General features: G+C 44.2%; 1 protein-coding gene across 5 annotated transcripts in view; it reads left to right on the plus strand.

Annotated features, from left to right (window-relative positions):
- LOC5521400 (cilia- and flagella-associated protein 46) overlaps nt 1-17,910 on the plus strand; it is a 44,719-nt gene that overhangs the window by 11,529 nt on the left and 15,280 nt on the right. For all 5 annotated transcript variants that reach the window (XM_048729395.1, XM_048729396.1, XM_048729397.1 and 2 more), the window contains 13 exons: nt 465-708; nt 1,315-1,464; nt 3,071-3,178; nt 3,681-3,862; nt 4,189-4,329; nt 4,500-4,819; nt 5,139-5,299; nt 5,591-5,661; nt 5,736-5,811; nt 6,167-6,274; nt 6,812-6,907; nt 7,205-7,271; nt 7,365-7,618. In XM_048729395.1, the coding sequence (XP_048585352.1) occupies nt 465-708; nt 1,315-1,464; nt 3,071-3,178; nt 3,681-3,862; nt 4,189-4,329; nt 4,500-4,819; nt 5,139-5,299; nt 5,591-5,661; nt 5,736-5,811; nt 6,167-6,274; nt 6,812-6,907; nt 7,205-7,271; nt 7,365-7,618 (1,978 nt within the window). The remainder of the gene's footprint in view (nt 1-464; nt 709-1,314; nt 1,465-3,070; nt 3,179-3,680; nt 3,863-4,188; nt 4,330-4,499; nt 4,820-5,138; nt 5,300-5,590; nt 5,662-5,735; nt 5,812-6,166; nt 6,275-6,811; nt 6,908-7,204; nt 7,272-7,364; nt 7,619-17,910) is intronic.

The following is a 17,910-nucleotide window of genomic DNA, read 5'->3' on the forward strand; positions in this document are numbered from 1 at the left end:
ATAGACGGGATATTGACGTTATGACGTGCGCGCATTGGAATATGAAGTTAATTAATTAATGAGTTAATGATTATGAAAGTTTGGACTTGTGGCATATGGTGAGACTCGAGATACTTGTCGGCTATGCGATGGTTGATCGATGCACGATCCTTAACTGATTTTGCTGATCTTAGCTCTTCCCATTGTGATTGTATTATAATTTTCACTTATTGATTGGACACTTTTTCAGATAATCATGGCGTAAAACGTATTGCGAATGCCCGGAAACAAAACCTGAGAAAAGGGTCAAGGAAAAGATCTCTTTTTTGCGCATTGCCTCTTTAACACCCTCTCTCCAAGCTGCTTGATGCCTTGGATTCCCCAATAGGCTCGGATAGATGACGACAGAGGCGCGGCGTTTACCTGTCTTGGTTTGACTGTTGTGTAATGCGTCGTCAATCTGTATTTTGTTTTGTCTGTTGTAGAGAGACAATCCTGCTGTGCCAGCTATGTAATGCCATCTGTCAAGGTCTGATGCAGCCATGGGTTCCCTCCCTGGCCGTACCCACCGCCCCGGGCACACCTAGCAAGGAGAAGCCTGACAAAGCAGACAAGGGGGCCAAGGGGCGGCAGAGCGGCAAGGGGGTCAAGGGCGGGGCATCTAAGGCTAACGTGCAGGGGGTTACTATCGACCCCGAGGGGACCAACGAGCTCAAGCAAGCGCTAGAGGTACACTGGTTATAGAGGCAATGCTTGTTGGGCCCCGTAGGGGGTCAAGGGCGGGGCATCTAAGGCTAACGTGCAGGGGGTTACTATCGACCGCGAGGAGACCAACGAGCTCAAGCAAGCGCAAGAGCCATACTCGTTCATCGGATGATATTTTATTTACTTGTTAAAACTGTAGCCCTGCCAACGTTTCGCTGTTCCACGTGTTCTACATGTCGAAAGCATACAGCGTTCATTATAACATTTCTAATTTAAGACAAGTTGCATTCACGATGCACTCATATTTTGAACGATTTTTCGTACAATATTAAGTGGTGGCTCCGTTGCTTTGCTTAGGGTTTTGTTCATATGATCTGGAATATTAGGCCACCAGGGCAGGGCGTTCATGTAAAGTCGTGTAAAGTTACACAAAACCCCGTGTGCACAATAGAATCTTAATAGGAACGTTGCACGGAGATGTGCGCCACAAAAGCTTACAGGGCGCTTGCACCATTCGGTGACTTGACGTTGAGTATATTTATACGAGTATTGTGCTTCTGCATTGGTTTACAATCATTTATTCCACGCCACGTTTACTTTTGTAATTGATTGGTTGTTTATGCTTTCCAGGTAATCGAGTACTCATTGAATGTGACCAGTGGCACCGAGCCTAAGAACCTGGTACCGGTAGGCGTGCGTCACCATCTGATTAAGACATGGGTGTTTTGCAAGCAGCTGTTGAACCAACAGATCGGCAAGAACCTCGGTCATGACGACGAGGTAAGTACCGACAATAGCGTTACTTATTTAGCTAGGGTAGCTCACTTTTAAGAATCTCGGTCATGACGACGAGGTATGGCGCTGCATACTTAAAAGCTCAACTAGCTCATCCATACCGACAATAGCGTTACTTAATTTAGCTAGGGTAGCTCACTCATAAGAACCTCGGTCATGACGACGAGGTATGGATGCATACTTAAAAGCTAAACTAGCTCATCCATACCTACGATAGCGTTACTTAATTTAGCAAGGGTAGCCCACTCATAAGAAACTTGGTCATGGTGACGAGGTATGGATGCTCAACTAGCTTACCCATAACCTACGATAGCGTTACTTAATTTAGCAAGGGTAGCCCACTCATAAGAAACTTGGTCATGGTGACGAGGTACGGATGCTCAACTAGCTTACCCATAACCTACGATAGCGTTACTTAATTTAGCAAGGGTAGCCCACTCATAAGAAACTTGGTCATGGTGACGAGGTACGGATGCTCAACTAGCTTACCCATAACCTACGATAGCGTTACTTAATTTAGCAAGGGTAGCCCACTCATAAGAAACTTGGTCATGGTGACGAGGTACGGATGCTCAACTAGCTTACCCATAACCTACGATAGCGTTACGTAATTTAGCAAGGGTAGCCCACTCATAAGAAACTTGGTCATGGTGACGAGGTACGGATGCTCAACTAGCTTACCCATAACCTACGATAGCGTTACTTAATTTAGCAAGGGTAGCTCACTCATAAGAAACTTGGTTATGGTGACGAGGTACGGATGCTCAACTAGCTTACCCATGACCTACGATAGCGTTACTTAATTTAGCAAGGGTAGCCCACTCATAAGAAACTTGGTTATGGTGACGAGGTACGGATGCTCAACTAGCTTACCCATAACCTACGATAGCGTTACTTAATTTAGCAAGGGTAGCCCACTCATAAGAAACTTGGTCATGGTGACGAGGTACGGATGCTCAACTAGCTTACCCATGACCTACGATAGCGTTACTTAATTTAGCAAGGGTAGCCCACTCATAAGAAACTTGGTCATGGTGACGAGGTACGGATGCTCAACTAGCTTACCCATAACCTACGATAGCGTTACTTAATTTAGCAAGGGTAGCCCACTCATAAGAAACTTGGTCATGGTGACGAGGTACGGATGCTCAACTAGCTTACCCATAACCTACGATAGCGTTACGTAATTTAGCAAGGGTAGCCCACTCATAAGAAACTTGGTCATCGTGACGAGGTACGGATGCTCAACTAGCTTACCCATAACCTACGATAGCGTTACTTAATTTAGCAAGGGTAGCCCACTCATAAGAAACTTGGTCATGGTGACGAGGTACGGATGCTCAACTAGCTTACCCATAACCCACAATAGCGTTGCATATTTAGCTAAGGTAACGTTTCCATAATACTCCTATGCACATGGCACATATATGATCAGCAGCTTTGAGGACTTAGAGGTCTTACAAAAGCGTTACTCCGAAGAGTTATTGGAATTCTGGGTGACAAACCTACCCCTTGATATGGAACGTTCTGTTCATCGTTCCGTATGATGTTGTTAATTGATCCGACGTTCTTCCAATGTGTTTTTGTATAGAGCCCTCAAAGCCAAGGCCCGATGTGCAAATCGTTGTGTGCCCTTGAGATGTTATCTTTGCAAGGCAATGGCCTCCCTGAGTTTCAACAAAGCCCAACCCTACCCGAGGTAAGTGAGATAGTAGTTGGGCAGTACCGGGTGGGTTGGATATGCTTCGCATTTCTTGGAAGCATTTTGCTCCATATTCCTTGGAATTCTTTTGCTTAACATTTCTTGGAATTCTGAAAATCTTGATTTTGGCAACGTTGATGATGTCCTTTTTCTTGTTCTGACAAGGTTAAGAATAACACATTATTGTTGTGGTAAAGATTATAGTAGTGATTCAGTTGCTGGTGGTTATAATGATGATAATAGTAGTAATGATAGTGGTGGTGATGATGACAATGATGCAAATGCAGACGATGATGCTGGTGACGATGATAGTGATGTTGGCTAGCTGTTGGTGATGTCGGTAAAGATGATGCAGCTGATGCCAATGATAGTAGTAATGGTGATGATGGGAGCTAATGAGGCAAATGCAGATGATAAAGGTGGTGTCGATGATGGTGTTGGCGGTATTACTGTATGGTGTTGATCAGTTGTGTATCCTTGACTGCGGTACTTCGCTCAGACTGTAAAAATGGTGGAGTCTAGCAAGTGGAGTGATCGGCTGGTGGAAGTGGAAGTCTGGAGCCGTCTTGCTGTGATCGCATTCAATATCGGGAACCACTCGCTGGTCATGCAGTGTGGACAAAAAGCTGTGAGCTTCGCCGAGGGCAGTATTGCTAAGAAACCACCCAAGAAGCCAGACAGGTAACCCACAAGTGGATTTGCAAGTTCTGTTGTTTATTGTATCAGTTGGTTTATACAAGCTGCTGGTAAAGTTTAGGGTAAGGGTAGGGAAATATATGGTAGGCTGGGAATAGAGGGCTAGGGTAGTATTGTATTAAATTTAAGAGTTATTTACTTAATGTCTTGACCATGTTGAAGCGCGTAGAATTAGAGTAAATGTGTGTGGCTTTGTTTATGGTTAGACTGGTGCCAAGACTTGATCATATTGTGGCGTGGGCAATCAGAAGGTGATGGTGTGGTTAATATGGATGGTGTTGTTTGGGTGCTAACACTTGACCATATCTCAGCGTGTTCAAGCACAAAGTTGTGGTAGAGCAAGAAATGCTGTATTACGCGAGTGCCGTGATGGGACAAAGCCTTGTAAGGAATATGCAGGGAAGGAATGAAGTTCGGAGGGATGCGCTCATCTGCTTCGTCAACGCGTGCAGGTAACACCTTATATCCAGGTTCCATCCTTTTTGTCAGAGGTTATACACGCCCATAGTCCAGATATTTAGGCGCATTGCCAGGTGCCGGTGATGGGAGCGCCATGCTCTATTTTTTCTCTCTGTGTAAAATGTCCTCTCGACCCTTCTATAAACAAGTGTCTGTGTAACAGATTTGGCCAGAAAGCGGGTAACTACGAGCTCGTGATAACAGCCGCGCGTCACTACTGGAACGCCATTCAGCCTTTCATCGGGGAGCCGATAGAGCGAGAACTGCTAAAGGACCCAATAGAAGCAGTGCTCGAGTGCATAGCTGCTGTTGCAGGGAAAGAACAAGAGAAGGATGACGAGGAGGAGGAAGAGGAGAGCGAGGCGCCGGCCGAGAAGAAGCCAAACAAAGGGAAAGCAAGCAGTGCAAAGGGTGCCAAGGACAAGAAAGGGAAAGACAAACCTGGTGACAAGAAGAAAGACAAAGACAAAGGCAAAGAAAAAGGTACTGAATCTAGGCATGGATACCTCGTAAAAGTAAATTAGCAAGTGCATCTTCTCTGATAGGTCCGCGTTTTTGCTACTCCATACTGAAGCGCTTCAGCGCTTCTGTCTATTTATCATTATTTTTTTATCATTACTTATCTATTATGAGGCGCTACAAACTGTTAGTAACTTCTTGTTGCGTATAGTTTGTTAATTTAAGGTGTTTTGAAGGGTGTTTTCATTGCTTGTCAAAAATTTGTTAATGGAGGTTATATTGTATGGGAGGGAGTTAAGGAAGAAGTAAAAAGGGTGTTCTTAGAGAACCTTTTTTTCTTAAGGTGATAAAGGCAAAGGTGGTAAGACCCTTGAAAGAGGAGATAGCAAGGCTGGAGCCAAGGAGCAAGTTGAGGAGAAGCCTGCAGTCCCGAGCGCGTATGACGAGGAGCTAATGATGCGCGCAGCCATGTATGGGGTCCTTTTCCAGGCCTACGCAGACAAGGTGACTATGAGAACATATAAGATATCACTATCTTTTTCTTCTAATTAACTGCAAAACCCTCTCCCTATGCACACATAACCGGTAGGGACGCCAAGGCATTTTTAACCGATAGAGGAGTAAATTGAGGAGTTATGGAAAGTAGCTACTTTAGGTTATGCCTGAATAACTGCAAGGTCACAAATAGAGAAACTACTGTAAGACGTCCGGAAGACACGCTTGAACCCATTTGAGGCTGTGATGTCCATACTAAACTGATATTGCACTAATCTGTTATCAACTTTGTTGCTTTAGTGTGACTGGGAGCAAGGACTGCGTGCTATGGACCAGGCAATCAAAGACATGCCTCGGACACACCACAGGCTGTACGTATACGATCATTTACGGTTCCTCCTATGACGGCCGTTTTCTGAGGATTTTGCCTTTTTATTTCTGTTAGGCTGATATTCAAGCACCGGGTTATCACAAAGGCTAAGCTTGGGCGGAACGTCTTGTTTGATATGGGCAAGTTCAAGGTATGAAACATCTGCTTTAGTGTTTATGCGGAAGTAATTGACGTTTACTATTTATACATTATTATCACCATCGTCGTCATAATCATCAATGTTATGATTATCATCGTTTTATTAACATTATGATCGTAATGATCTCCATCAACACCACCACCAACATCATCGTCATTTTAACTTGAAACACTCATCATAATGATTGTCATCGTTATTATGTTCCGCTTTAGCAACACCATCATTATCATTATCATCGTCATCATCGCCATAACATTATCATAATCCTTAACATCAGTCGAATCACCTCAACCTATCACAGCAACTGCCGCCATTGACACCGTCTTCATTCTAAACCTCTCCACAGAACGCGAACGAAGATGTCATTTCGTCAATGTGGCGGCACGTGGCGCTCAACTCTGCTGATCCCATGGACCAGCTGTCTGCCTATCAGAACGCCATTGAAGTGTTAGAGGTAACATTAATACCAATACACGTACTGTATCATTAATACCAATACACGTACTGTATTAATAATACCAATACACGTTCTGTATCATTGACTAATATACTTGTACTGGGTAAGCGGGATAGAGTCAACATAGTTGCTCTACTGGAATGTACCGTTTTGCCACAGTTTCATTACCTTCTGACCCTCTAAAGGCTAAGCCTTGTTTGTGATCATTGGAAAGAAAATATACTTACCATATTCCATATCACACGATGCCTTGATCTTTGGTTATGCTGCTTATGCTGATGTCTCCTCACACCGACTGATTTTGTCCCATGATAGCCATATGTGCATACATATGTGTCTACCTACGAGGTTTTCTACACGATTCTCTGACTTTAGACCACTCACTGTCCCGTTTCTGGATCCCTGACCGCTATTTTCAACCGCAAGTTCCTAACCAATCATAATATCCTTGTGCTTATTCCTCGTCTCCATTTCGACGTTTTCCGCACAAACCGCTATCTTCTGATCCTAACATACTCATTCTTCCAATACCAGAGCCCAGAGAGTGACTGGCAGAAAGTTGACTACTTGTTGGAGTTCGGCGAGTGGCTTTTCATCAATGAGTATCCTGTTGCTGACGCACTAGACCAGGTGAGATCACTCTTCCATCAACCTCTCCTTTATCTATTGAAATGCAACCATTCAAGCAGCCTTATGCCGACGCGTTGCTTGTGCTCTTGTCTCTGCCAGAAATAGATCGGAAATACACCGTAAAAACGATTTTTGGTTTAGCTCTTGATGGTTAAGTTATCAATGAACGAACGAGAATTATCGCAAAATAAAGAAATAACATTGATTCAAGAGCCTGCCGCGTGCAATCGCCCCTCGATTAAAGCCAATGGCTCGTTTATTAAACAGCAGATAATACTAGTCTCTTTTTATGTGCAGTTCCTGTGGGCAGCGGATATTTTAGTAGCCAAGACTGCTGTCAACTCCGGATCTTCATCAAATCACGGTAAGATGGTCGCATTCCTTAATAGCCGCCATTTCATATCACGCCCTTACTGAAATAAGCGTTTGACTAGTTAACAAGTTTACATTACCTTAGGGTTTGAGGTAGACGTTGACGAACTGTCTGAGAACGGCATAGACGCCGCCAAGTACGTACCAAAAACGTGCCAGTCAGTCATCGGTCAGCGGCCCTCTGATCTGCGCGTGCGCACCGAGGAAATGTGTGACGTCAGGCAGCTTGAATCTCTGTGTCGAGTGCATGTGATGCTAGCACAAGTGGCAGGCCACTCGTCTCCACACTACACCGACTATGTGTTGTTGGCGTATGGCTTCTTGTACCGTATATGGCAGGTAGGATATCCCATCAAAACCCTATTGGAAAGTCCCCATTCTGGTTGTATTCGAGATCATAAACATGACACAGAGCTACCTCTATTAAGCGGCAATCACACTACACCGACTATGTGTTGTTGGCGTATGGCTTCTTGTACCGTATATGGCAGGTAGGATATCCCATCAAAACCCTATTGGAAAGTCCCCATTCTGGTTGTATTCGAGATCATAAACATGACACAGAGCTACCTCTATTAAGCGGCAATCACACTACACCGACTATGTGTTGTTGGCGTATGGCTTCTTGTACCGTATATGGCAGGTAGGATATCCCATCAAAACCCTATTGGAAAGTCCCCATTCTGGTTGTATTCGAGATCATAAACATGACACAGAGCTACCTCTATTAAGCGGCAATCACACTACACCGACTATGTGTTGTTGGCGTATGGCTTCTTGTACCGTATATGGCAGGTAGGATATCCCATCAAAACCCTATTGGAAAGTCCCCATTCTGGTTGTATTCGAGATCATAAACATGACACAGAGCTACCTCTATTAAGCGGCAATCACACTACACCGACTATGTGTTGTTGGCGTATGGCTTCTTGTACCGTATATGGCAGGTAGGATATCCCATGAAAACCCTATTGGAAAGTCCCCATTCTGGTTGTATTCGAGATCATAAACATGACACAGAGCTACCTCTATTAAGCGGCAATCACACTACACCGACTATGTGTTGTTGGCGTATGGCTTCTTGTACCGTATATGGCAGGTAGGATATCCCATCAAAACCCTATTGGAAAGTCCCCATTCTGGTTGTATTCGAGTTCATAAACATGACACAGAGCTACCTTTATTAAGCGGCAATCACACTACACCGACTATGTGTTGTTGGCGTATGGCTTCTTGTACCGTATATGGCAGGTAGGATATCCCATCAAAACCCTATTGGAAAGTCCCCATTCTGGTTGTATACGAGTTCATAAACATGACACAGAGCTACCTCTATTAAGCGGCAATCACACTACACCGACTATGTGTTGTTGGCGTATGGCTTCTTGTACCGTATATGGCAGGTAGGATATCCCATCAAAACCCTATTGGAAAGTCCCCATTCTGGTTGTATTCGAGATCATAAACATGACACAGAGCTACCTTTATTAAGCGGCAATCACACTACACCGACTATGTGTTGTTGGCGTATGGCTTCTTGTACCGTATATGGCAGGTAGGATATCCCATCAAAACCCTATTGGAAAGTCCCCATTCTGGTTGTATTCGAGATCATAAACATGACACAGAGCTACCTTTATTAAGCGGCAATCACACTACACCGACTATGTGTTGTTGGCGTATGGCTTCTTGTACCGTATATGGCAGGTGGGATATCCCATCAAAACCCTATTGGAAAGTCCCCATTCTGGTTGTATTCGAGATCATAAACATGACACAGAGCTACCTCTATTAAGCGGCAATCACACTACACCGACTATGTGTTGTTGGCGTATGGCTTCTTGTACCGTATATGGCAGGTAGGATATCCCATCAAAACCCTATTGGAAAGTCCCCATTCTGGTTGTATACGAGTTCATAAACATGACACAGAGCTACCTCTATTAAGCGGCAATCACACTACACCGACTATGTGTTGTTGGCGTATGGCTTCTTGTACCGTATATGGCAGGTAGGATATCCCATCAAAACCCTATTGGAAAGTCCCCATTCTGGTTGTATTCGAGATCATAAACATGACACAGAGCTACCTCTATTAAGCGGCAATCACACTACACCGACTATGTGTTGTTGGCGTATGGCTTCTTGTACCGTATATGGCAGGTAGGATATCCCATCAAAACCCTATTGGAAAGTCCCCATTCTGGTTGTATTCGAGTTCATAAACATGACACAGAGCTACCTTTATTAAGCGGCAATCACACTACACCGACTATGTGTTGTTGGCGTATGGCTTCTTGTACCGTATATGGCAGGTAGGATATCCCATCAAAACCCTATTGGAAAGTCCCCATTCTGGTTGTATTCGAGATCATAAACATGACACAGAGCTACCTTTATTAAGCGGCAATCACACTACACCGACTATGTGTTGTTGGCGTATGGCTTCTTGTACCGTATATGGCAGGTAGGATATCCCATCAAAACCCTATTGGAAAGTCCCCATTCTGGTTGTATTCGAGATCATAAACATGACACAGAGCTACCTTTATTAAGCGGCAATCACACTACACCGACTATGTGTTGTTGGCGTATGGCTTCTTGTACCGTATATGGCAGGTAGGATATCCCATCAAAACCCTATCGGAAAGTCCCCATTCTGGTTGTATTCGAGATCATAAACATGACACAGAGCTACCTCTATTAAGCGGCAATCACACTACACCGACTATGTGTTGTTGGCGTATGGCTTCTTGTACCGTATATGGCAGGTAGGATATCCCATGAAAACCCTATTGGAAAGTCCCCATTCTGGTTGTATGCGAGTTCATAAACATGACACAGAGCTACCTCTATTAAGCGGCAATCACACTACACCGACTATGTGTTGTTGGCGTATGGCTTCTTGTACCGTATATGGCAGGTAGGATATCCCATCAAAACCCTATTGGAAAGTCCCCATTCTGGTTGTATTCGAGATCATAAACATGACACAGAGCTACCTCTATTAAGCGGCAATCACACTACACCGACTATGTGTTGTTGGCGTATGGCTTCTTGTACCGTATATGGCAGGTAGGATATCCCATCAAAACCCTATTGGAAAGTCCCCATTCTGGTTGTATTCGAGTTCATAAACATGACACAGAGCTACCTCTATTAAGCGGCAATCACACTACACCGACTATGTGTTGTTGGCGTATGGCTTCTTGTACCGTATATGGCAGGTAGGATATCCCATCAAAACCCTATTGGAAAGTCCCCATTCTGGTTGTATTCGAGTTCATAAACATGACACAGAGCTACCTCTATTAAGCGGCAATCACACTACACCGACTATGTGTTGTTGGCGTATGGCTTCTTGTACCGTATATGGCAGGTAGGATATCCCATCAAAACCCTATTGGAAAGTCCCCATTCTGGTTGTATTCGAGTTCATAAACATGACACAGAGCTACCTTTATTAAGCGGCAATCACACTACACCGACTATGTGTTGTTGGCGTATGGCTTCTTGTACCGTATATGGCAGGTAGGATATCCCATCAAAACCCTATTGGAAAGTCCCCATTCTGGTTGTATTCGAGATCATAAACATGACACAGAGCTACCTCTATTAAGCGGCAATCACACTACACCGACTATGTGTTGTTGGCGTATGGCTTCTTGTACCGTATATGGCAGGTAGGATATCCCATCAAAACCCTATTGGAAAGTCCCCATTCTGGTTGTATTCGAGATCATAAACATGACACAGAGCTACCTCTATTAAGCGGCAATCACACTACACCGACTATGTGTTGTTGGCGTATGGCTTCTTGTACCGTATATGGCAGGTAGGATATCCCATCAAAACCCTATTGGAAAGTCCCCATTCTGGTTGTATTCGAGATCATAAACATGACACAGAGCTACCTCTATTAAGCGGCAATCACACTACACCGACTATGTGTTGTTGGCGTATGGCTTCTTGTACCGTATATGGCAGGTAAGATGTCCCATCAAAACCCTATTGGAAAGTCCCCATTCTGGTTGTATTCGAGATCATAAACATGACACAGAGCTACCTCTATTAAGCGGCAATCACACTACACCGACTATGTGTTGTTGGCGTATGGCTTCTTGTACCGTATATGGCAGGTAGGATATCCCATCAAAACCCTATTGGAAAGTCCCCATTCTGGTTGTATTCGAGATCATAAACATGACACAGGGCTACCTCTATTAAGCGGCAATCACACTACACCGACTATGTGTTGTTGGCGTATGGCTTCTTGTACCGTATATGGCAGGTAGGATATCCCATCAAAACCCTATTGGAAAGTCCCCATTCTGGTTGTATTCGAGATCATAAACATGACACAGGGCTACCTCTATTAAGCGGCAATCACACTACACCGACTATGTGTTGTTGGCGTATGGCTTCTTGTACCGTATATGGCAGGTAGGATATCCCATCAAAACCCTATTGGAAAGTCCCCATTCTGGTTGTATTCGAGATCATAAACATGACACAGAGCTACCTCTATTAAGCGGCAATCACACTACACCGACTATGTGTTGTTGGCGTATGGCTTCTTGTACCGTATATGGCAGGTAGGATATCCCATCAAAACCCTATTGGAAAGTCCCCATTCTGGTTGTATTCGAGATCATAAACATGACACAGAGCTACCTCTATTAAGCGGCAATCACACTACACCGACTATGTGTTGTTGGCGTATGGCTTCTTGTACCGTATATGGCAGGTAGGATATCCCATCAAAACCCTATTGGAAAGTCCCCATTCTGGTTGTATTCGAGATCATAAACATGACACAGAGCTACCTCTATTAAGCGGCAATCACACTACACCGACTATGTGTTGTTGGCGTATGGCTTCTTGTACCGCATATGGCAGGTAGGATATCCCATCAAAACCCTATTGGAAAGTCCCCATTCTGGTTGTATTCGAGATCATAAACATGACACAGAGCTACCTCTATTAAGCGGCAATCACACTACACCGACTATGTGTTGTTGGCGTATGGCTTCTTGTACCGTATATGGCAGGTAGGATATCCCATCAAAACCCTATTGGAAAGTCCCCATTCTGGTTGTATTCGAGTTCATAAACATGACACAGAGCTACCTTTATTAAGCGGCAATCACACTACACCGACTATGTGTTGTTGGCGTATGGCTTCTTGTACCGTATATGGCAGGTAGGATATCCCATCAAAACCCTATTGGAAAGTCCCCATTCTGGTTGTATTCGAGATCATAAACATGACACAGAGCTACCTCTATTAAGCGGCAATCACACTACACCGACTATGTGTTGTTGGCGTATGGCTTCTTGTACCGTATATGGCAGGTAGGATATCCCATCAAAACCCTATTGGAAAGTCCCCATTCTGGTTGTATTCGAGATCATAAACATGACACAGAGCTACCTCTATTAAGCGGCAATCACACTACACCGACTATGTGTTGTTGGCGTATGGCTTCTTGTACCGTATATGGCAGGTAGGATATCCCATCAAAACCCTATTGGAAAGTCCCCATTCTGGTTGCATTCGAGATCATAAACATGACACAGAGCTACCTCTATTAAGCGGCAATCACACTACACCGACTATGTGTTGTTGGCGTATGGCTTCTTGTACCGTATATGGCAGGTAGGATATCCCATCAAAACCCTATTGGAAAGTCCCCATTCTGGTTGTATTCGAGATCATAAACATGACACAGAGCTACCTCTATTAAGCGGCAATCACACTACACCGACTATGTGTTGTTGGCGTATGGCTTCTTGTACCGTATATGGCAGGTAGGATGTCCCATCAAAACCCTATTGGAAAGTCCCCATTCTGGTTGTATTCGAGATCATAAACATGACACAGAGCTACCTCTATTAAGCGGCAATCACACTACACCGACTATGTGTTGTTGGCGTATGGCTTCTTGTACCGTATATGGCAGGTAGGATATCCCATCAAAACCCTATTGGAAAGTCCCCATTCTGGTTGTATTCGAGATCATAAACATGACACAGAGCTACCTCTATTAAGCAGCAATCACACTACACCGACTATGTGTTGTTGGCGTATGGCTTCTTGTACCGTATATGGCAGGTAGGATATCCCATCAAAACCCTATTGGAAAGTCCCCATTCTGGTTGTATTCGAGATCATAAACATGACACAGAGCTACCTCTATTAAGCGGCAATCACACTACACCGACTATGTGTTGTTGGCGTATGGCTTCTTGTACCGTATATGGCAGGTAGGATATCCCATCAAAACCCTATTGGAAAGTCCCCATTCTGGTTGTATTCGAGATCATAAACATGACACAGAGCTACCTCTATTAAGCGGCAATCACACTACACCGACTATGTGTTGTTGGCGTATGGCTTCTTGTACCGTATATGGCAGGTAGGATATCCCATCAAAACCCTATTGGAAAGTCCCCATTCTGGTTGTATTCGAGATCATAAACATGACACAGAGCTACCTCTATTAAGCGGCAATCACACTACACCGACTATGTGTTGTTGGCGTATGGCTTCTTGTACCGTATATGGCAGGTAGGATATCCCATCAAAACCCTATTGGAAAGTCCCCATTCTGGTTGTATTCGAGATCATAAACATGACACAGAGCTACCTCTATTAAGCGGCAATCACACTACACCGACTATGTGTTGTTGGCGTATGGCTTCTTGTACCGTATATGGCAGGTAGGATATCCCATCAAAACCCTATTGGAAAGTCCCCATTCTGGTTGTATTCGAGATCATAAACATGACACAGAGCTACCTCTATTAAGCGGCAATCACACTACACCGACTATGTGTTGTTGGCGTATGGCTTCTTGTACCGTATATGGCAGGTAGGATATCCCATCAAAACCCTATTGGAAAGTCCCCATTCTGGTTGTATTCGAGATCATAAACATGACACAGAGCTACCTCTATTAAGCGGCAATCACACTACACCGACTATGTGTTGTTGGCGTATGGCTTCTTGTACCGTATATGGCAGGTAGGATATCCCATCAAAACCCTATTGGAAAGTCCCCATTCTGGTTGTATTCGAGATCATAAACATGACACAGAGCTACCTCTATTAAGCGGCAATCACACTACACCGACTATGTGTTGTTGGCGTATGGCTTCTTGTACCGTATATGGCAGGTAGGATATCCCATCAAAACCCTGTTGGAAAGTCCCCATTCTGGTTGTATTCGAGATCATAAACATGACACAGAGCTACCTCTATTAAGCGGCAATCACACTACACCGACTATGTGTTGTTGGCGTATGGCTTCTTGTACCGTATATGGCAGGTAGGATATCCCATCAAAACCCTATTGGAAAGTCCCCATTCTGGTTGTATTCGAGATCATAAACATGACACAGAGCTACCTCTATTAAGCGGCAATCACACTACACCGACTATGTGTTGTTGGCGTATGGCTTCTTGTACCGTATATGGCAGGTAGGATATCCCATCAAAACCCTATTGGAAAGTCCCCATTCTGGTTGTATTCGAGATCATAAACATGACACAGAGCTACCTCTATTAAGCGGCAATCACACTACACCGACTATGTGTTGTTGGCGTATGGCTTCTTGTACCGTATATGGCAGGTAGGATATCCCATCAAAACCCTATTGGAAAGTCCCCATTCTGGTTGTATTCGAGATCATAAACATGACACAGAGCTACCTTTATTAAGCGGCAATCACACTACACCGACTATGTGTTGTTGGCGTATGGCTTCTTGTACCGTATATGGCAGGTAGGATATCCCATCAAAACCCTATTGGAAAGTCCCCATTCTGGTTGTATTCGAGATCATAAACATGACACAGAGCTACCTCTATTAAGCGGCAATCACACTACACCGACTATGTGTTGTTGGCGTATGGCTTCTTGTACCGTATATGGCAGGTAGGATATCCCATCAAAACCCTATTGGAAAGTCCCCATTCTGGTTGTATTCGAGATCATAAACATGACACAGAGCTACCTCTATTAAGCGGCAATCACACTACACCGACTATGTGTTGTTGGCGTATGGCTTCTTGTACCGTATATGGCAGGTAGGATATCCCATCAAAACCCTATTGGAAAGTCCCCATTCTGGTTGTATTCGAGATCATAAACATGACACAGAGCTACCTCTATTAAGCGGCAATCACACTACACCGACTATGTGTTGTTGGCGTATGGCTTCTTGTACCGTATATGGCAGGTAGGATATCCCATCAAAACCCTGTTGGAAAGTCCCCATTCTGGTTGTATTCGAGATCATAAACATGACACAGAGCTACCTCTATTAAGCGGCAATCACACTACACCGACTATGTGTTGTTGGCGTATGGCTTCTTGTACCGTATATGGCAGGTAGGATATCCCATCAAAACCCTATTGGAAAGTCCCCATTCTGGTTGTATTCGAGATCATAAACATGACACAGAGCTACCTCTATTAAGCGGCAATCACACTACACCGACTATGTGTTGTTGGCGTATGGCTTCTTGTACCGTATATGGCAGGTAGGATATCCCATCAAAACCCTATTGGAAAGTCCCCATTCTGGTTGTATTCGAGATCATAAACATGACACAGAGCTACCTCTATTAAGCGGCAATCACACTACACCGACTATGTGTTGTTGGCGTATGGCTTCTTGTACCGTATATGGCAGGTAGGATATCCCATCAAAACCCTATTGGAAAGTCCCCATTCTGGTTGTATTCGAGTTCATAAACATGACACAGAGCAACCTTTATTAAGCGGCAATCACACTACACCGACTATGTGTTGTTGGCGTATGGCTTCTTGTACCGTATATGGCAGGTAGGATATCCCATCAAAACCCTATTGGAAAGTCCCCATTCTGGTTGTATTCGAGATCATAAACATGACACAGAGCTACCTCTATTAAGCGGCAATCACACTACACCGACTATGTGTTGTTGGCGTATGGCTTCTTGTACCGTATATGGCAGGTAGGATATCCCATCAAAACCCTATTGGAAAGTCCCCATTCTGGTTGTATTCGAGATCATAAACATGACACAGAGCTACCTCTATTAAGCGGCAATCACACTACACCGACTATGTGTTGTTGGCGTATGGCTTCTTGTACCGTATATGGCAGGTAGGATATCCCATCAAAACCCTATTGGAAAGTCCCCATTCTGGTTGTATTCGAGTTCATAAACATGACACAGAGCTACCTTTATTAAGCGGCAATCACACTACACCGACTATGTGTTGTTGGCGTATGGCTTCTTGTACCGTATATGGCAGGTAGGATATCCCATCAAAACCCTATTGGAAAGTCCCCATTCTGGTTGTATTCGAGATCATAAACATGACACAGAGCTACCTCTATTAAGCGGCAATCACACTACACCGACTATGTGTTGTTGGCGTATGGCTTCTTGTACCGTATATGGCAGGTAGGATATCCCATCAAAACCCTGTTGGAAAGTCCCCATTCTGGTTGTATTCGAGATCATAAACATGACACAGAGCTACCTCTATTAAGCGGCAATCACACTACACCGACTATGTGTTGTTGGCGTATGGCTTCTTGTACCGTATATGGCAGGTAGGATATCCCATCAAAACCCTATTGGAAAGTCCCCATTCTGGTTGTATTCGAGATCATAAACATGACACAGAGCTACCTCTATTAAGCGGCAATCACACTACACCGACTATGTGTTGTTGGCGTATGGCTTCTTGTACCGTATATGGCAGGTAGGATATCCCATCAAAACCCTGTTGGAAAGTCCCCATTCTGGTTGTATTCGAGATCATAAACATGACACAGAGCTACCTCTATTAAGCGGCAATCACACTACACCGACTATGTGTTGTTGGCGTATGGCTTCTTGTACCGTATATGGCAGGTAGGATATCCCATCAAAACCCTATTGGAAAGTCCCCATTCTGGTTGTATTCGAGATCATAAACATGACACAGAGCTACCTCTATTAAGCGGCAATCACACTACACCGACTATGTGTTGTTGGCGTATGGCTTCTTGTACCGTATATGGCAGGTAGGATATCCCATCAAAACCCTATTGGAAAGTCCCCATTCTGGTTGTATTCGAGATCATAAACATGACACAGAGCTACCTCTATTAAGCGGCAATCACACTACACCGACTATGTGTTGTTGGCGTATGGCTTCTTGTACCGTATATGGCAGGTAGGATATCCCATCAAAACCCTATTGGAAAGTCCCCATTCTGGTTGTATTCGAGATCATAAACATGACACAGAGCTACCTCTATTAAGCGGCAATCACACTACACCGACTATGTGTTGTTGGCGTATGGCTTCTTGTACCGTATATGGCAGGTAGGATATCCCATCAAAACCCTATTGGAAAGTCCCCATTCTGGTTGTATTCGAGATCATAAACATGACACAGAGCTACCTCTATTAAGCGGCAATCACACTACACCGACTATGTGTTGTTGGCGTATGGCTTCTTGTACCGTATATGGCAGGTAGGATATCCCATGAAAACCCTATTGGAACGTCCCCATTATGTTTGTATACGAGTTCATAAACATGACACAGGGCTACCTCTATTAAACGGCAATCTATGAAGTGAC

This window comes from Nematostella vectensis, chromosome 6 (assembly GCF_932526225.1).
Source record: "Nematostella vectensis chromosome 6, jaNemVect1.1, whole genome shotgun sequence".
NCBI lineage: Eukaryota > Metazoa > Cnidaria > Anthozoa > Actiniaria > Edwardsiidae > Nematostella > Nematostella vectensis.